Consider the following 22,478-nt stretch of genomic DNA (forward strand, 5'->3'; position numbering starts at 1 on the left):
AGAATTGATCAATGTCACCATGGTCCACATACTGTACAGTGTACACTGTACAAAAAAAAAAAAAAGGGATAGTGCCTAGCTGTAATTACAATCACACGATTTGGAGATTTTTGGCACTCCCTATCAGTGGAAACTCTTTGCTTTGTGTATAATGTGAATAATGTGTACTGGCTGCCCTGATCAATGCGCTCTCTCTCCCCCTCTCACTCTCTGTCCTATAGTTCCAACACATTATACATGCTTATTGTATAATTCTACAATGCGTGAGCACAATAAAAGCTGCCTTTGCAGGCATATTTATTGATTTATTACCCACTACTGTAGACTACAGTATATTGGATCTACCCATATATAATATAAACATGGGCTGCTGTATTACATCATGCCATGCCCACATTTATGATGCTGCATCACCTGGAAAATAGTTTACCACATGTTGCTGTGGAATTAGATGTAAACAGAAAAATATACTCAAGTAAAGTAGAGTCCTTGTGTAAATAATATACTTCAACCATTTCATACAGGTTCACAGATTGCGCGACACTAACAGACTGACAGGAATTAATTTGCAGAATCACCCCCACAACAAAAACAAAACAACAAAACATGGAAGAGCAGTGGGGAGTGGGTGGTGTTTTCTGGGCAGGCTGACTGAATGAAGTGCATTTATATTAGGGAAAATAGACTCTTTACTCTCTCTCTCCCTCTCTCTCTCTCTCTCACTCACTCACTCACTCATTCACACACACACATGCACGCACACAGTGGGTCAGTGACAGGTGACATTGCTGTACCAGTATTTAGTGATGCAAAGATACAGGCTTGTTAAAAACATCCAAACAGATTGAACAGAGGACGTGTTCTTCAGACAGAACATCACTGACAGAGGCCATAGTTGCAGGTGAGAGAGGAGAGAGTTGGGGAAGTACATGGAAGGAGAGAGATTACTTTAACACAATACTGTCCATTACTGTCACCGTAGTCAGTGACGGGTAGCCATTGTGATGTGATGTGCTGGATCTCTTATATAACACACTGATGTACGGTAGTAACTCCAGGAAGCCAACCGACTCTGAATATATCCTACATTACATTATAGACCTTCACTGTGGTCCTTCCTCTGAGTGATGATACGAGTGGAGGCCTGTCACTATGGTGTATGAGTCTATCATTGATGGGGCAGTAATAGGAGACCAGGACATCACGAGGTTGAAGAGCTCCCTCAATAAATTATATATGGATTATGTATGAAGAGCTGAAGAGTGTTTTAAGAATATGAAAAGGTTTGAGATCGTGCAACAGAGGATTGACCTGGAAGTCAATCAGGTCAATTTTATGCAATTTAAGTGTCAAATCTTAACAAGTTGCCTCACAGACACTTTATTTACATGTAGAGCAGTTCAAGACCATACTTTTTAATTAAGTCCTGTAAGTCCTAAACTTTTATCTGCATGATTACTTTACACTGATGAAGGCTGGATAGCTGAAACGTTTGTCTTAGATCCATCATGCAAGAATAAAAACTAAAATGCAGTCTTGGTGTGTGACCCATTACCTTTATTTCCAGTATCTGCATGATTACTCACCTGACTCTGCCAGATTGCGGCAGTATTGAGTTTACAAGTTCCCTCCTCCTGCCTGCATCTGGGCTCTCTCAAGCAGAAACGATGAACCCGGAAGCAGCGGGACAAAAATCTCCATAATAATTTCGAGTTGTAGTCTTGTTAGGTTGAGTTTACATTCGCGCTGTGGCACAGGTTCAATATGTCATAAGTCTCACGTCTCCCCATACAGCCGCATATCTCTCCGGACAGAATTGGTCCGGAGTACATCGTCTCTTATCCGAGAGATACCAGACTCACCCTTCTGGCAGAATGCAAATGTTGTCCAGCAGGGGGAGTGGTTTCACCAGGCTACATGATTACTGCATATAAGACTACAATGGCATTATTTTTCAACTTTAATGTACAATATATCCTTCTATTGATTAGCTGTTAACATTAGAAATGAGGACAGTATCGGAGATCGTGCTGTCACCTAGAAGTCAGTTTAAGTAGACAGTAGATAGATATGCAAGGAAATATTTTTTTTTAAACAAAACCAGCTTTAATTTGCCAAGTACAACAATTTTGCACATGCAGGTATATCACATTTAGACACAAGTAACCCTAACCCTAACATACTAGCACGTGGTCAATACAGGACCTGGGCCTAAACCATAACATTGATCAAATAGCATAATGCAAATAGTTCTGTTGGTGAGTATAAAGTCGCATAAACATTGCCCAAAATGGCTGAGAAATGGGAATTTACCACCATTATAAGGCACATGATTGTTTTGTAAAGTTTGTATGAGTGCAAATTAGTCGTGACTCAGTAACGTGCCTCTTAGGGGCCACCATGAGGTTATATACTCTTTGTATGCCACACAGATTCTTGCTCAATTATTCAAAGAATGCCATTTTGCCACCCCTCTTCAGCATCCATCCACACTGGATTGGCTGCTCATGAATGATTCAGAGAATGCCATTCTGACACTACAGACTGCAGCAGCCATTTTTAATTTATTCCGTCATGAGCTGCTTTGCACTGCGGTGCATAGACCATTCCTGATGGTTCTCTGTTCTGGTAAATTCAAGATGGTCACCATACGATTAACATACATATCCACAGACTGGGTTGGTTCTGTGAATCAAATACATATATTTTGTATTTCCACTCCAGAGCCAATCGAAAGCATGATTAATATCCATTCTGCCATTGAGCACTATCCATTGTAATTCAGTTTGGCTAATTTATGGCAAGACATTATGATAAATGTTAATGCATCTGTGTATCTTTTTTATACTCTTTCTATTGGAGTTTCTGTAATACGACAATCCCATCAGAGCTGATCATAATAATATCATGATCATCAATCAATCATCAATATTATGAAACAACCAATCTGTTCCTATAACAGAACCGTTATTATCGGTTCTGTTATAGGAACAGCATGATTGGTTGTTTCTGGCAAAAAGCCAAAATACAGACAAAGACCCGGCATAATATGACAAATGACCTGAGAGGAAACATGAATACTAATGTTGTTACATAAACACTGGTCAATGGTGATAATGTAATCCTGTGTGTGTGTGTGTGTGTGTGTGTGTGTGTGTACACAATACATGCGTGTGCGTACGCGTGCGCACGTGTGTGTGTGTGTGTGTGTGTGCCCGCGTGCGTGTATCTACTGTACTCTGTGTGTGAGGTTATCCACCAAATACTAAAGGATAAAACATGGGTAATGGGTATTAATCTGTTATAGAGGGGATTTACCTACCTAACATAAAAACGTTGTTTCCGCCAGGCCAAAGATGAGGCCTAGACTCTGTTTTTGCCCTTATCCATCCATCCGTGTGTCAGTCAGTGTGTCTGTCCGTCCCTCTGTGAGCAGGCACCTCAGGCACCGTTGGACCAATTGGCAAGGAACTGTGCTCTCCAGCTACTACTCAGACATGTGATCGAGACTGATCTGTCCGATTTTTCATATTCCATCCTGATTGGCTACGATTGGCTTCTACAGTTTGAACAAAATGCCTCAAACCATGAACCTGACCTGGCCATCACGCTGCGTGGATATGCCAAAGGCAATTTTTGTTTTGCACCGGCAGATTTGCGTCTGGCATGCACATTCCCACTAGGTCAAGGAAGTTCCATCCTAAATCTATCTATAAATGCACCAAGTCTCTGTCTGTGTGTGTGTGTGTAATCCATGTAACTCGAGAACCGTTCACCCCACCGACTTCGAATTACACACACGCGTTCCACACCACCGCAGGGGGTGCAGTGGCCGGTGTCAAGTCGGTCAGACCCACGGTTGTCCAGAACCGCCCCAAAACGGCCTCTGCCCAGTGTCCATATGGAGCTGGCCTGTTCTGACATCATTCTGACGTCTGTATACATACGCTATATTTGGGCATGCCTGACACAGAACTCCATATATAGGAATAAAGGACACAGAGAGACAGATACAGACATTTTCATATATGGGCATAAAAGGGACACAGACAGATGGGTGGAACAGGTACTCTGACACGGGTACAACAGGATATTGCATAGCCGGGTGGGGCATGGATCTCCAACTTCCATCGTTACTGACTGTGCTCTACCGGTCTAGTTTTTTTTTATCGGCCACATGGTGGCGCTATAACAGGAAGATTTCTGTGAGCAGCTAATCTCCGGCATGGTTGGACTGACTGGTGTGAAACCTTTTTTCTTTTTTTTTATGTTTTTTTTGTGGCTTTCACCTTTATTTTGTATTTTTTATGGAGGGACAGACAGTAGGCTGACAGGAAATGGGGGTAGGTAGGGGGAAGACATGCAGTAAAGGCCGTCGGGATCGGGAGTCGAACCCACGGCACACTGCCAGACTGGATTGCCAGCCACAGTGCCATGGCCCAGGCCGACCGGTGTGAAACCTAATTGCACATACACTCTCTGGAGGCCAAAGAAGAACCTCCGTCTGAATTGTTTCACACCGGCCTGTTATACCTAGCCCACCAGCCTGTTATACCTAGCTATGTTATACCACCAGGAGGCAGATTTTTGCTTTCAAAGTCTGCTGGAGGGTCCCGCTTTGGACAACAAACACCACTAGACTAATCTGTGGTAAACTTTGCACGCACACTCCCAGTCCAGTAGGTCAAGGAAACTATTCTCTTTGACTGGTGTCTCCCAGGGATCGATACTAGGCCCACTCCTTCTTTCCCTCTACATAAACTCACTTCACAAAAATAGCTATTCTCTACAAGCTCACAACGCATCGTAGCATCATGACGAGTTGTTGTGAGCTTGTAGATCAACTACTTCTGCAGAAAGGTCACTTATTATGACATGCCCAGCAAAGGCAATCTAGGGGGTTAATGGTTGTTCATGTGTTAATGAAGCCTTAAGGATTAATTAATTACTTTAATTGGAAGAAGGTGACAAGTTAATGAACTGAGCCGTGAACAATTAGACTAGAACTTTAATCTCAACATAAAATAGGGTAAACGCACTTTACAATGTGCATTATATTCATACATTTGCACACACCAGTGTCACAGGCAGCCATGCAAGGTCTGCTTGAGCAGGAGCAGCAGTGAGGGGTTTCTGTGTCTTGTACAATGACACATAGATGCAATTTGAGGGATCGACCCATGAACATTCTGGATTACTCTGACTATTGGGAACAGGCATAATTTCTGAATGTGTCCTTTTTACGCCCCATAGATGGAGTTCCATGTCAGCCATGCCAGCATATGGAGTCCAGGCCAGTCTTTCATGTTGATGACATGATCTGCAGATATTTTTTGAACAACCGATGATCCAACCGATCTCGAGATACACAGGGAACACTACGGTACATGCACATAAGCAGAAATTTCACACATTTTTAAGGATATCAAAAAAATACTTTGCCTTTTTTTTCTGTAGTTTGACTTCAGGGGATCATGGTAATCCCTTTTATTTGTTGTATTCAAAAAGATATATATGGGGCGAGATTACCTTCATGATTTTCTCCATTTGTCTGATCATCTGCTTCAACTAGAGAGAGGGAGGTAGAGAAAGAAAGGAATGGAGGGTGGAGAGAGGATAGAAAGGGGCCAAAAAAGATGGATGAAATGAAAGTTGAATAAGGAGGGGGATGTGAGAGAAAGAGAGAATGGTAACATTAGATGGACCATGTGCCTCTCAACCACTTTGTTAGTCACACAAACACACCACATGCGCGTGACACAAACGCACACACACACACACACGCACACACGCACACACACACACACACACACACGCATGCACGCACGCACGCACACACACACACACACACACACACACACACACACACACACACACACACACACACACACACACACACACACACAGATTCCCTCTGTACCACATGGTGTCAACTGTCAAGTGATACACTGACCTCTAAGAGGAAACTAGTTGAATTAGTGATGATGGGAATAGCTCTGTTAAGGGAGACAATTGTGTAATAGTCATTATATACAGGAGATTACATGAGGACCAAGAGTAGTACATCAATTTATTTCAAGAGAAATATGCATGAATTGCTTTTTAATTAGTTTCGTACAACTATTAAAATTCTCAAGGACAACACATCCTTGTTGTTGTATTAGTCTATGTGCTACAGTACATTTGCACATGTGTCGGTCGTGTCCCTAGATTTACCCATCCTATCATAATATTAGGACTGGTGGCTGCCAATTAATACCTTGTTTTTCAGCTCCTTCTTATAAAAATAATGTTCTATAATTAAGGACAGTATACTGTCCTATTTATTTAACTCACAGAGTTACATTAACTCTGGTATTGTATGAAAGCGAGTCCCATTGGACCAACCGTGTCTGTGGGAATGTGTACATTACATAGGCCATACCGTAAGCCCAAATGGCAGGTTCAAATATCAAGCTATTGATTAATTCTCTCTATGGTCTCAAGGCGGTCCAGCTATGTCGTCATGGCAACACATTCTCACAAATAGGCGACTGTACTGTTGCAAGATGTTTGATTTTAATATTTGGTCAGCTGATGGGTGATTATAGGCTTTAGCCTGTTTATAATTAAATGCATGATTGCACATGGTCTCAAGTCTCAACAGACTCAACCTAAGATGTTTCTAGCATCTCGGTTTGAAAAGAAAATGTGAAATGACTGAGGTATGTGTTTGGTTAAACATCAATGTTCAGATAAATGTATGTGTTGATAATATTTTTTACAACCAGCAGCTTGCACACCCCAGGGGGTGCACCACAGTTTGGACTTGGAATCCCTGGATAAGAGATATATTTCACCTGAGACAGCAACAATTTGCTCCTCCACTACAAGCAACAAAACTGAAAATAGAACTTCAAAGAAAGGTTTGCAAAACTTTGTTTTAAAGCCTAGTTCTGCTGAATGTTTTTTTTTAATTATATATATATATATATATATATATATATATATATATACACACCATTACCAATTACTATTATTTTATTAATTTCTGTGGAAGGTCTGTTGTATTTTTTTAATGTAGCCTACACACGCCAACGCCATACCGTTCAAGTGCATTCAGTATCCCTCATTTCGCGGCCAGCTTGCTTGTGTTGCTTTCCATGCGTGACGCGTCTGTGCCTGTGGTGGCGATAGAGAGCTGCGGAGAGAGAAGAAAGGATGCGCTCCCTCCGCTCAGATAGCGGGCTGCCGGGCTGCTATGAGGGAAGGAGGGAGGAGGGAGGAGGGAGAGAGAGAGAGAGAGCACACTACCTCTCTGTTCTCTTCTCACTCACAACTCTGACCGGCGAGTCGTTCATTACAGAGAAAGGGAGAAGTGGAGCGACCAAGCGACAGGGAAGGAAGGAAGGAAGCCTATATCAACACAAACCGGCATTATTTCCTCCGAAAAACAAGGCATACATTACAACAACAACACAACGTGGAAGAGCGAGCCGCATCCAGCGGCTTTGCAGTCTGGATTCCCATTCCTTTCACTGTTGCATACGGCTCATTGTGGAATATCTGAGGAGGATCCCTAGTCTTTCCTCAGCTGCTTTGCAGTTGTTTATCGAAACAACTTCTACCTCCCTTCCTTACAAGCAGGGAGGCTTCATTTCTGTTTTTCTCGTGGTCGTTAAAGCGGAATGAATGACAAAAACAAAGGTTGATGTCCATAATTCGCCGACTCACCTCTTCGCCTCGCCCAAGGAACGGAGGGTGCCTCACCAACGGCAGAAAATGGAAAGCGGAGGCGGGACCGAGAGCTCGGACAGCCGGCAGACGATGCCCGAGCAACAACAACCGAACGAGCCCTCGCCGGTATTCCCCGCCAAGCCTGCGGGCGAGAAGAAGAAAAAGATCAACCGGGCACCGTCCCCAGCTAGACCGAAGGATGTACCCGGGTGGTCGCTGACCAAGATCCGGGGAGGGATTGGGACCCCGACCCTCAGCGTCAAACCGGGAGCCATCCACCTGGGTAGCCGCGCTTCCAGGCGCAGCACTTCGGCCAGCGTTGGCGTGAAAGACACGAAGAACGAGAAAGGTGGAGGTGGGAAAGTAGCGGGCAAATCATCCACTGTGTCCCTGAAGGGCTCGGGAGGGAAAGCGGCGAAGAACACCGGACGTAGAAAGGTTTCGGACGCCAGTATTGCATCCGATGACTTGTCCAAAGACTCCGGTTGCGCTCCCGGGAAGCTCTCGTCGACCGACAGCAGCTCCGAGCTGTCTGACTGCGCCTCGGAGGAAAACAAGCTCTCCGCAGACGCGGCCAGCAGCGATGCCGAGTCGAGGAGCAGCCGGTGCGGCGGGCTGGACTGCGAGAAGCCGGCCAGGGATGGCGTGTCGGCGGAGAGATCAAGCCGGCTATCCGCTGCCAAGACCTCCGCCCCGGAGAGAGACGAGAAGAACCGACTGTCCCTGGGAGCGGACACCGGGGAAGGCAGCGTCTCTCCCGGCGACGAACGGTCTTCTATCACCTCGTTTGACAGCAGGGTCCCTGCCAGTACATCACTGGCTTTCTCCGACCTCACGACAGAGGAGTTTATGGATGGGATGCACGAGGAGTTTAGCAGGGAAATCGAGGAATTGAGATCTGAAAACGATTACCTAAAAGTAAGTAACGTGAGCCTACGTTATCTTTATCTGCTGCTATGTGTGAAAACTGTGCATGGCATGTGTACACAAATAGGGATGAATGCATAACTCAACCTAGCCTCGGTCCCAGCCTCCCAGGCTTACTTATCTGCGAAAATAACTCAACCGCGTTCAGCGAAGCACTGCTAATTAGCCAATTAAGACATATCATGCAGTCTTGCATATTGTGTGAATACTGTTTTTGCAGCAGCCCACCTGGAATTAAGCAAAAACAATAATTATGTTGTGAACTTGTGAACATAATAGTAATAGGCGTATTTGAGCTATGGGAAGTGAAGTAGCCAAAACATGGTGGAGTTTCAGTTTACTATCCGTTTCCAGTGAGTTCATTTCCTAATGTGTAATATACTTACCACTAGTAGTGACTCCAAGAAACATGTTATTATCAGGGCGTGACACACACACACACACACACACACACACACACACACACACACACACACACACACACACACACACACACACACACACACACACACCAACAAGTTTGCAGATGCAGATCCTTGTATTGGTCTACCAGCAGGCAAACAGATCCATGTGTTCTCGGTGAGTGATTTATAAGGCAAAATTATCAATAACATTAGCATGTTCCAACTACTAGACTATACTCCCCACAGTGATTGATTAGGATTACACAGTTGCACACACACACACACACACACACACACACACACACACACACACACACACACACACACACACACACACACACACACACACACACACACACGCCCTCTCTTCCTCTTTCACACACACAAAGATTACACATGCACACAGTCACACACTCACAATCACACTTAACACCACCATTGCAACATCACTGGTAATCAATGTGGTGCACACACATGCATCTGCATTCATAGATGTGTGTGACTGCATGTGCATGCATAAGTGTGTGCTGTGTAAATGGGTGTCAGTATAATCGTTCCAGTATCTCCTTTTCCACAGAACCTGCTCCATATGACATAAACACTGGGCTGATTTGGTGGTCTTCTAGTGTTTAAATAGGTGGCATAACTGGGACTAAACACTTTCACACCCAAAATGGCCTATAGTTACTTCTTGGGACAAATGTGACCAACCGGCAATCATTTGACGTGGACTGTCGCTGTCCTGGTCACTTCCGCACTCCTGCGGACTTGAGCCACAAGAGGCACCGCACAGCGAGCAGTCAGGCGAGCAAGTCGCTGTGCAGAACGTTACAAAGTCCTTTTCAGCCGACTCAGCGCCATTCCAGTTATGTCTCAAAAGGGACTGAATCATAACTCATATCCCAGTCGAAATGGCCCATAGCAGCCTCACAGGTGCCCCCGAGACATCCAACGTCCGCCGTTCGGTCAAATCCGTCCCAATCGGTCACCCGTTTACAGCCTTTGTTAGGAGCGAGAAATGCATTGACTGGGACTGGGACTGGGAAGTTTCCAGCTCCCAAAACAACCTCATGTTCTGTCACTTGAGCAAGGTATTGTTCAATCGTTCATAAATCACTCTGAATTTGAATGTTAGTTAAGATGTTGATGTATTGTCTTGGCTGTACTTGAGGGCGCAATCTGGTTAAAAGCCTTATTTGCACAAGTGATTCCTCCCCACACACAGGACTTGAGTCAATTGATTGTACATAACCCTGGCATATTTGTTTAGTGGAGGGCAATATCCACATGATAATACCTTTTGATTAGATGTGTGTGTGTGTGTGTGTGTGTGTGTGTGTGTGTGTGTGTGTGTGTGTGTGTGTGTGTGTGTGTGTGTGTGTGTGTGTGTGTGTGTGTGTGTGTGTGTGTGTGTGTGTGTGTGTGTGTGTGTGTGTGTGTGTGTGTGTGTGTGTGTACACGTACTTGCCCGTACACATGCGTGTGTATGTGTGCTACTGGTTTGAGACCACCCAAAACCTCATGGGAGGCCATGACATGAAGATATTGTGCTACTTCCTGTTGTGTTGTTACAGCTGTTAGGAACACCTGGCTAAAGGATCAACAGCTAACCAGTAGTGTCGGAGCCTCAGCCGGCCCTCACTCTCTGTCCGTCCGTCTGTCTTATGTGATGTTTTAGCTATTTGCAACGGCAACCAATCTGCTCTGCTGTACCTTCCCAGCTTCTACCCCAAGGCATAGGATTAGTGTTAGCAACACGCAAACGACAGCTCAACTAATTGCATGCAGCTGTCAGTCAATATTATAGCAAACACACGTCTACAGCGGCTTGCACTCAGCAGGGAGCCTCTAGAATTAACAGATTTATCACATATCAGGTCTGTGCACTTCGCTGGTACAGAGTAATGCCTGATGTTTAGTTATACTCTGTTGTACGACAGTCACAACACACATTTTGATCTTGTAGATTTGCTATTTTGTGTGACACCGTTGTACAAAAGAGTATAATATAAACTGAGCATGTGGTAAGACAGGAAAACCCAAACCTGAGACTAGAGCGCCGCCTGTAAGTGTAAGTACAAGCCTATTCACAGAGATGGATGTGGAATCTGGACACATGCACACACACACACACACACACACACACACACACACACACACACACACACACACACACACACACACACACACACACACACACACATACACTCACACACACATTACTGTCTATTGTTACTGTAGTATCACTCACGCATGCACAGTACACACAGATACCATCAGGTCATTGTCTTCTAATAGTGATTGTAATTGAAATCGTGCTGGCTGGGACTGTATGGCATTTACAGTCTAATCTAGACTGTAAAGCACAATTTGGCCTCATATAAACTTATAGTACAGTGCAGAATCTACACTGCTGTACATTGCAAGTACCTGCTTTGGCAACATACTATTATCCATAGGGATATTTAATTCACCTGGCCTGATTATATTTCTAAGTCCACTATTTTTATTTCCAGATGAATATACTGGATGTGAGAGCCTGCGGTCTTTGTACTGTGCGTGCCAGTATGTGAGCATAATCCTGACCTCAGATGTACTGCATTGTTCATACGTCTCTGTGACCGCAGGCCAAGTTCCAAAACATTTTTGAACACCTTCGATTTTGAACAAGCGGTGTAGGTTCTGCTTTCTAAAAATAGCCCTCTAACTAACACCATCTATCTACCCACCAAGTTCATTCACCAGAATGCGTGGTTTATCACACCACATAACAGAAACCACCCTTCCCGCTTTCATATGTTGTTAGCTGCAAAAAGCAGGTCAGTGGGCCATCTCGCTCTCTCCCACTCTGATTCGCTCGATCTCTCCTCCTCTCCTCTCCTCCTTTCTGTCTAGCCTATAATGCAGGTATGTAGCAGTAGCAGTAGCACCAGCTTGGTGCAGACTGCTTGCTGCAGTCTGTTTTAACTCGCTCACTGTATCTTCCACACCCATTGCCACACACACACACACACACACACACACACACACACACACACACACACACACACACACACACACACACACACACACACACACACACACACACACACCATCAATTGTTTATAACGTAGAGGAGAATCTCACTCCCTCACACTAGCAGTGTTTATACTATAGTGGATGTGCTGTCTCTCACTCAAACACTCTCTTTATTTCCCACTCTACCTCTTGTTCCGTTTCCCCACTCACTCTTGGTTTCGCTGCCTCTGTCTCTCTCTTATCACGCAATGCACGCCTGCACACATACACACATGGGCATGCATGCACACAGACGTTGACCCATATTCTCCACCGTAGTGAATTATGCCAATAGTTTACAACCGTACTACTGCTACTGCTACTACAGCTACTGGCACTGCCATAGTAGTGGTAGATGTACTAATAATAGTAGTTCATATGACGTGAGGATTTAATTTCATACATAGTGCAAAGAGAGTAAGAGACATACCAGGAATCAGGATAGTACATATTAAATTCATAGAACTCTGCAGGTAAACTCATTACATTCAAAACATGTGTGCATTTGATTGCTGTTAGTCGATTGTCTAATGAGTGTTCAGCAGTGCATGACAGTGTATCATAAGGAAGTACAGAGTCCCATGAATTAAATAATTAGCCTTGGGGAACATAGTTTCCCTCTTCGACTGCTAATGGACAATGTTCCAGTCTGGTCAATTCTGACCGCTGTATTTTAACCCGGCGGTCAATCAGCGATTGAGTTGAAGAGCAATTATATACTGTGTAGGAAAAAGGGACAAAGTAAAGTTAATATTATTATTATTATTATATAATATGTTCATGCTTGCTCCCATGTCACATTCTCCCATGGTGCATTGTCAAATCGGTGCAGCTAATAGTGCATTGTTCACTACACACCAGGCTCTGTCCTTATAAATTGTTGATTGGGGCTTATTGCTACAAAGGCTTCGTCTGTGGAGGAGGAGGGGGTGCATGGGGGTGTAGATAAGGGATTTGGGGATTTAGCCTAATTTGCAATAGCATGAAATTGAGGTGCAGAGACAAGAGAGAACATTCAGTGCACACGCACACACGCACACGCACACGCACACACACACACACACACACACACACACACACACACACACACACACACACACACACACACACACACACACACACACACACACACACACACACACACACACACACAGTAGTAGCACAACAAACATAATTTATGGGGAGAGTATTTTCCAAACTCCCTGGTGTAATGTTTGGTTACCTCCCAGTGGTTATTGTAACTGTGGCATCATTATGTTATTATACATCATTATCAGAACTTGGCCAAAGGGTTCTAGTTCACCTCCATTCAGTACCGTGAATAATTCTATTCTGTGCATGCAATATTTATTTTAGATTCAGTGCATGCCAAAAAGCCCCACACAGTGAAATACTATAATTGGATCATTCGGATTCAGTACCACTCTGGCTGAATGCATTATACTGTCATAAAGGACAATCTTTGCTCAATTGATGCTGCACGAGGACTGAGGAGTTTGCAAATAGATTTAGGTTTGAAGGTGGCCTTCTACAATTTCACAGACAACAGACGATGGACAGAGCATTCATATCGTTGCTGAAACCTCTTACCTCCATATTTGTCTTTTCGCAAATGAACGCCGTACTTGATCATACTACAGTGTCACACGAAAGCATCAAAAGTAGCAGATCTACAGGCTCCAAATACAGCGTTTTGAGCTTGTCGATCTGCTACTTTAGCTGTTTTTTTTACTTGAATCCTGAATAGTAACCATTTTGGACATATGAGGTTTCCACCCGACAGAGAAGATATAATATGTCTGATATAGTGTACGCATCTCTACTGAGGGGATGTCAGTAGTACTATAGTTTAATGCAGCACACACAGCGACGGGGCCTTATAACAGCATGGCCTCAGGCTATGTGACCCAGTAGTAACCCCCATCCCACCCCTCCTGTAGGAGACACTTCCCTTCATTTTGGAAGTTAACCACTTAAGCTCTACGCATTTTAGGTCGCAGCTTGTCGCACGTCGTGAAGCATTGTGAGCTTGTAGATCGTAGAATCTTTGCCTTTACCAGTAAAAGTCCTAAAAGTCTCGAGGGCTAGTAATGGCTATTAAGAAAATTATTATGAAATCTATCGCATTTTTTTACGTCAGTATACACTGTAAAAACACAATTAGCGACACATACATTATTTGGTGAAGTTTGAATTACGTATGAAGAATTCTACTCATGACTTATTAAACATATTAAAATGCAGATTGTTAAAACTCGAGGCTAAGAAAAAAAAGAAAGAGGAACAGGAGACTATTCCAATTATGGACATGATTAATCTCACTGAGTACAGACACTAGTAATTGAAAAAGGTGTTATTAGAGTTTATCGCATGTGGTACACAGGCGATAGAGGAATATAATCTAATATGCGTAATAAGCCTGCTTGTTAGTGATGTATGATTCAGCTCATTGCAGTAGACAAAAGTAATTCCATTTTCTGCCAGTCCTGAGGGGCAGAGCAAGACGTTGCTTTTGCCTTTTGGAACAGGCAATCATTGCCAATTTAGGCCAAATGTTTTTACTGTCTATAATGGTTATAGGAATAGTTGGTGAGGCAGCAAGATAAGAACAATTCTAATAATAATCTTTATTTAACTAAAGTATTCAATACAACAAGCAAGAGGCACCATTCAGGTTTTTTCTTTTTTTGTTCTTTTTTTGTTGAAAATGTACAATCGCCTGGACATCAAATCCTGAGTGATATACTTTAATAATTCCAGCATTGAAACATTTAGATGACCACCGTGTTCATGTAAAATAATGATACAGCGACCTTGTCTTCATGTCCGTTACGAAAGAGAGATATAGATCTCTATTAATGAGGTTATTTTAACTGACCTGATGTTATGTAAGCCTATATTGTACAGTACATCACTCTAAGGAGGACGTAATCACAATAATGATGATCATGATAATACTAATGATCAAAACCATGGATAAGGCTTGAAGTCAATAATGAGGCTGTAGGTGAGAAGCTGTAAGCGTTATAAATGTTAAGTAACTGATGCAGGTTGATTCACAGCAAAAGCATAATGAGGCGCTAATAATGAACATGGCATTATGGAGATGATTAGATGTATATGATGTACAGTCATGGTGTTTGATTGGGTGCTGCTGATGACATGGAGGTTACATAAGTACTTTGTTAGATACATTTCTGATGAAAGTGTGAGAGTGCAGGTCAAGTGTGTGTATACATTTGACATTATACGTGGTCCAAATGTGGTCTAATATGCGATTCTCTGGCCATTTTGTTTCAGTTGTAAAATCTTGGACAGTTACACACCTGTCCATTTGGTTCCTAATTATCTATCATTTAGCTGGGGGCCCCTTGGAATCCCCATCAAGGACCCCTGAGGGTCGCCTCACGTTGAGAACCAGAGGTCTAAATCGTCTTTCTCATACAGTTTCTTCAAGACAAGGATTTACTGATCCCTGGAGGGAAACTCAGGTGTCATAGCAGCAACAGGTGGCACATACTTGAGTTGAACCATAAGGTGGTAGTAGTGTTGGTGAACAGCACGGTTCTTTGGGGTATGTGTTGTGGAGGTAGTCCATAACCCTGGGTAGTGGTTCTCAAAGTGCGGTCTGGGGAGTGGGGAGAATGTAGATGATGCATATAATGAGGAGTGATGACATAATAAACAATTCTCTATTGGCCCATAAATGGACACGCCTCTCTAATGTCACCATTTTAAAATGCCATTATAACTCAAACCTTTTTTCCCTCCCACTTTGGTGTGACGTGCAGGATGAGATGGAGGAGCAGAGGTCAGAGATGCTGGAGATGAGAGACATGTACATGGAAGAGGATGTCTACCAGCTCCAGGAACTACGTCAGCAGCTGGAACAGGTCATTATCATCATCGCTGGCGGGGTGGAGGCCTTGTAGTGTCCAATATCGTTATACTGTTCAGGAAATGGAAAACAGAGCCTGCTGTGTTCACAATCACAATCTCTTGTTAATGCTTTTCATTCGTTAAATGTTTATAATAACCACAGATGAGACATACTTTCAGCCCGGTGTCCTTAGTGTTTGTAGCATGTCCATTATAGGTGAACGTGTTCAAACATTAAAAAGGAAGAAAGCAAAATGAGCAGATCTACAACTTCAATGCGTCGCAACGTGTTGAAGTTGTAGATCTATTCTGGACCCTAAATAGATTATAGGTCAGCCTAAGCAACATAAACGGAAATTAACGGACATAACCAAAATGAGACATGAGTGGTGATCAGTCTGACTAGTCACACAAAGGGCGATAGACTAGGTTAGGACATAGCATTTAAAAAGACTACACATAACATAAACCAATAAAACACTACCGGTAACTGATATTACCCAACGAAATTGCAAACCAAGTGAAATATCAGAAAACCTGTTTCTTCGAAAACCTAATATCCAAGTCAAACGAATAAAGCCCTGCCCCTCCCCATAATGCAGAAGGAACATGGTGCACTCCAATTTCCCCCCCATCAGCTCCATATTAAGCAGATCTGACCTGAGATCAGATTCATACGAGGTTTCCACTGGACACACACTGGTCTGATTAACCCATTCTGACCTGAGATCAGATTCTAGAAATGTCAGTCGCTCTTCGATTTAAAAAAAATAGCAGACCTACAAGCTCGTATCGCGCCACTCGGTGGCGCGATATGAGCTTAACATATGCTAAAGCATAACATGATGCCGACACCAAAATGGGTGCCCGTTCAGAATGGGATAAACCCCTGCCCCTCCCCATAATGCAGAAGGAACATGGTGCACTCCAATTCCCCCCCATCAGCTCCATATTAAGCAGATCTGAAGCAGCTGTTCCATTTGAACCGGGTTTCAATAATGCTATAATTCCGTGCCGGGATTCCTTCAAAATAGGAGCTCTGGGGTGCCGGCAAGACATGGCCGCTTTTACTCTGAAACCCACGACCCGGGAACAATCCGCTTAAAAAAGTTTGCTTTACATTGCTAGCTTGCATTGCTATCGTTTTAATTTATACGATATATGATCCAAAAATCTGAATATTCCTCTCTCGCCCGGTATCATTGAGATTGTGCTAGGACGTCTACAGACGTCCTATGGACGCGTCGATTGGGACCCCTAGGACGTGTGGACACGTCCTACGGACGGAAACGGTTAACATAGAACACAAATTCACGTAATCCTTGTGTTTCCCTGCAGGCCAACAAGACTTGTCGTATACTGCAGTACCGCCTGAGGAAGGCGGAGCGGCGCTCTCTACGTGTGGCTCAGACGGGACAGGTGGACGGGGAACTGATCAGAACACTGGAACAAGACGTCAAGGTCAGTGTGTGTGTGTGTGGTGCGTGCGTGCATGCGTGCGTGCATGTGATGTTGGCTTTTACAGTGGTCCACATGTCCATACCAGAATAGATTACTAATATGCGTGTGTGTGTGTGTGTGTGTGTGTGTGTGTGTCTGTGTGTGTGTGTGTGTGTGTGTCTGTGTGTGGGTGTGTTCATAAGTTTTCCGGACTCATTGTGTAGCGGTTGTTATAGACATGTAGTCATGAGCCAGCGGTTAAAGGGAATTCATCCATTTAAAAAGGACACTGATTGGTCACACACTGTTAGAAAGAGCGGAAGGTCTCGATCATGTCTGTGTGGACTGTATGTGTGACTGCAAAATTGCTCTGACACACGCGCGCGGCGCACACACACACACACACACACACACACACACACACACACACACACACACACACACACAATCTCTCTACACGGTAAAGGGGGATCCTTGTGTTATTTGTCATGGTGACCTTGGGCCATAGTTACACATTGGTAAATTCACAGCATTCCCCCGACTGCTTCCATGTGACACACGACACAATGTGGTCTTTATCTAATGTCTGACCAGAGGGAGAGAGGGGAGGGGAGGGGAGGGGAGGGGAGGGGAGGCATCGGAGGTAAAGTGGAAGAGAGAGAGGGAAAGATAGCTAGTGGGGAGAAGATATAATGGGAAGAGGAAAAGAAGGGATACAGATAGCGAGAGGGCAAGAGTGAAAGAGACGGATAAAGAGAAAGGACTGGAGAGGGGGAGAGACGAATAGAGGCCGAACACTAGCCCACTTTTGGGTCCAATCCCAATGTTGGAGAGAACCACCAATTGCCAATGTTTTGTTTTGACCAATATTGTCAAAAGGTGTACGATTTTTATTAACTTTTATTAAAATATTTAATTCCGAACACATGTGCAGTATAAAACAAACACACACACAATATTGTCCGATATGTCAGCCAAACCGATATGTGGGTCTGGCTCTGGAGAGCAATAACGAGGGAGGGAGAGAGAGGAACAGACGGCGGGCTGATGGGATAGAAGTGATGTCATATTCTGCTGTTGCCATCTCTCACTTTATCGCCAGCTGTTTGCATGGGACAGCTAGCGAGGGAGCACGGACTGGAAAGAGTGATGAGAGAACAGGAAAATTAACATGGAAGACGGAAAGAGAGAGTGACAGAAAACAGGAATAAAGGAATGGAAAGAAATGCAAATGAATGAAGCACAGGGAATGAAAGAAAGGAAGAACGAATGAATAACTGAATGAATGTGATTGTGTGTCTTTCTCGCGTGAGAGAGAGAGAGAGAGAGAGAGAGAGAGAGAGAGAGAGATCTCTAGGGAGAACAGGGATTGGCTGCTGTTTGAACATTTGAATCTTCACTGACCAATCATAGGAAGGCAGAGAGTGGAAGTGAGGGAGCAATGGATTACAAATGAAAAGGAGACAGACATTCAGTTATAGAAATTTGATCGATGGGAGACAGAATGAAAAGGAAAGAGAGAATCATTGTTCATGACAGCAGTGGGATAAGAAGTGGGAGACAGGGAGATATAGGGAGTGTGTGTGAGAGAGAGAGGAACTAGAAGAGAGATAGAGAATGGCAGTAATCATCCAAGAGAGAGATGGACAAAGACAGAATGAGTGTTGGTGTATTGTAAAAAAGATTACTGGGGCCGATTATCACACACACACACACACACACACACACACACACACACACACACACACACACACATAGACGGATCAATCAAAGGAGATAGGCAGTAGTAGTAGGATGCAGTAGTGATGAGACTCAGTAAACCAGGAAACCACAGGAAGACTCTCTCTCCTCTCTCTCTCTCTCTCTCTCTCTCTCTCTCTCTCTCTCTCTCTCTCTCTCTCTCTCTCTCTCTCTCTCTCAACATGGGAGATTGTTTCTCCTAGCTACTGGGGGCAGAGACAAACTGCCAGGTCAAATTACACCATGGCACATTGTGTGTGTTCGTGTGTGTGCGAGCGTGTACGCGTGTGTCTGTTTGTGTGTGGTGTGTGTGCGTGCGTGCGTGCATGCATGTGTGAGCGTCTGTGTGCATGTGCGGTGTGCGCCAGCGTGTGCCCCCGAGCCAACTGGTGTTACTTTGCATTGGGCCAGTGTTATGGTGTTATAGGATTCCACTGCAGTGTGAAGGGGGACATTTAGACCAACTGACTGTGTGTGTGTGTGTGTGTGTGTGTGTGTGCGCGAGCGCGAGCGAGCGTCTGCAGCATTCACAACCACAGTGCATACTGCATAGTAAACCTCACTTTACCAGCCATTGTACATACATACACTTTACAACCACTTATTATGTATTTATACTGATACATGACTTCACAGAAGTTCACACACTCCATTACACACATGAATGCAGTTTAAGCCTCACTTATACGAATCACTGTACATAAAATACTCCTGTGTCTTTGCACACACATGCACGCACGAACGCAGACGCACGCACACATATTCACACACACTGTCTGTGTGTGTGTGTGTGTATATGTACACTTGTAACTTAATCTTTGTTTTCTTGCCTGTGCATGTCTGTGTTTATAATCAGTCCTGTGTTTATTCTAGTGTGTTCAGCCTAACTCGCATGCGCGCACGTGCACGCTCGCACACACACACACACACACACACACACACACACACACACACACACACACACACACACACACACACACACACACACACACACACACACTTCTATGTGTGTCACTCCACTCGATTTAGTGGTTCTGGAAAGTCCCAGTCAGAGTGTGTGATGACTGGTCATAATGCCTGTAATGTTGATCCGTCTAATGCAGGGTTTCTCAAATAGGGTCCAGGGGGTGCCGCAGAATACTTAACGGGGAAAGATTTACATATTCACGTACCGTAATATGACATGAACGTAAGGCGTTAGTATCAATGTAATTCAGGGATGACGTGGATGAAAAGCAATTTTGTTTTTAGAACCACTGGTCTAATGGATGTCGTTATTGTACAGTGGCAGTGTACCAAATATTATGTTACCACAAAAATAACCAGTAGCAGCCATGTAATAATAATGGCTCCAGAGAGAGTAATTCTAAAGATAGTGATGTTTTTAATTGTTTACACTGCTGTTTGTGTTGTGTTAAAATGTCCTGGTCCATATCTATCTGACAGTCAATTAATTATTTACATCAATAACCGAAGTGAAAATGTCTTGTTATAATAATATTTGGGTCCAGATATGTTCTTCTGGCATATGAGACAAGATGGAAGACTTTTAAAGCAGTCTTATCTGTAAACCAGAGTTCAACTAACAAAGGTTTACAGTAGTGGCCCCAACTGGACAGCCATTCTTCATTTGATGAAGGTCAGGAACTATATTTAGGCAGTGCAACCAGAGTTTAGTACTTACGACCCAAAGCTCTGACCCGGCGGCATGAATAACAACATGAATAACAAAATAATCTTGGTTATTCATTCCGTTGGGCCGAGGTCAGGCAGAAGCGCTTACGAACAGCAGGCTACTAAATAATTCCTCCCACAGAGGAGAAATTATATTTGTACAGGGTTCACGCTTTAAAAAAACAAAGACACCGTTATCAAGAAATGCTGATACTATAGCGAGCACAGGACAGGACTTCAACCTTATCAACGACCTGACGTGATGGAGTTTAGGCCATAATGTGAAAAATAGCACAGAATGTCATAACTACTTGATCCATAACTAATCAATATGGATTGATTAGATCACCAACCTATCAGGTGTAATACATTTTTGTTATTTAAGGAATCTCGTGGTATATCGCCAAAACGGTCCATCCTCATGGAGTTCACCTGGTTCTCTGTAACCTGGTTACCTGGAAGCAGCCATACCAGGAGCCAAGCTCAATGCTTAGCTCAGTGCTTCTTCACCTGTGGGTCGGGAGGGGGGGTATGTCTACTACTAAGTGCTTATTAGGGTGGGGGGTCCGGGGGTCAGTTCAAATATGATTATTCTGGGGGGTCACGGTCTGAAAAGGTTGGGAAACACTACCTTAGGCTCCCAGAAACACGCTCTAAACCTCCCCCCCCCGCATCAAACTGGCATGGGCCTCAACGCATGAGGCTGTGTGTGAGCACGCACTCACACACTGGCATTTACTCCAACGGGCAGGTCCCCCTGAATGAGCTCGTGCTCCCAGCGGCCATGCCCTGAACGAACGGCCACTGCAACTTCACGCAATAGTACATCTAATCTAATGCATGCCTTTGATGAACCATAAAACATTCATGGTAGTATCATTCACTACATTTCTGAAACCCACATTTTTATATTTTATTTTTACTTTAGTTGATAAGAGGTGCTTTAATTTGACCTTGGTGTGACATGTTTGACAAAGTGAAGCCGCATCAGGTTTAATTGGCTTATTAACTATACTGCCCGAGTTTTAAGACCATGGTCACACCCCCAGTAAAGTGCTTATACTCACACATGCACGCGCACAGCCGCACACACACACACACACACACACACACACACACACACACTGTTCACATGGCCTTTGCACTCCTTGAGGGAGAGGATGGATGGATGGATGTGTAGATAAAGAAGGAAATGAGAGGAGTAGATAGAGATCAGGTGGTGGGGGAAGGGATGAGAGACAGAGGGTGGTTGATTGTGTGTTTGCCACATGGTTATATATCACATGCTGTTTGATTGTGTGTGTGTGTGTGTGTGTGTGTGTGTGTGTGTGTGTGTGTGTGTGTGTGTGTGTGTGTGTGTGCGTGTGATTGATCACGTCATGTGGGACATGCAGCCATCACAGACTGAGAATTTATTTCCTGTTCCACTCACCCGCTGCTCTCGTTCCCACAAGCCACAAGCCACAGAAGACATCTGGACACACGCACACACACACACACGCACACACACACACACACACAAACACACACACACACACACACACACACACACACACACACACACACACACACACACACACACACCTCACACACACACACACACACACACACACACACACACACACACACACACACACACAC

General features: G+C 44.0%; 1 protein-coding gene across 1 annotated transcript in view; it reads left to right on the forward strand.

Annotated features, from left to right (window-relative positions):
* The window catches only part of mtcl2 (microtubule crosslinking factor 2), a 304,621-nt gene that overhangs the window by 180,962 nt on the left and 101,181 nt on the right, over positions 1-22,478 (forward strand). The window contains exons 2-4 of the mRNA XM_083769352.1: positions 7,278-8,634; positions 15,896-15,997; positions 17,322-17,444. Coding sequence (XP_083625478.1) covers positions 7,672-8,634; positions 15,896-15,997; positions 17,322-17,444 — 1,188 coding nt within the window. The 5' untranslated portion in view covers positions 7,278-7,671. The remainder of the gene's footprint in view (positions 1-7,277; positions 8,635-15,895; positions 15,998-17,321; positions 17,445-22,478) is intronic.

This window comes from Protomyctophum parallelum (genome assembly GCF_964188405.1).
Source record: "Protomyctophum parallelum genome assembly, chromosome: 7".
In the NCBI taxonomy this organism is placed as follows: domain Eukaryota; kingdom Metazoa; phylum Chordata; class Actinopteri; order Myctophiformes; family Myctophidae; genus Protomyctophum; species Protomyctophum parallelum.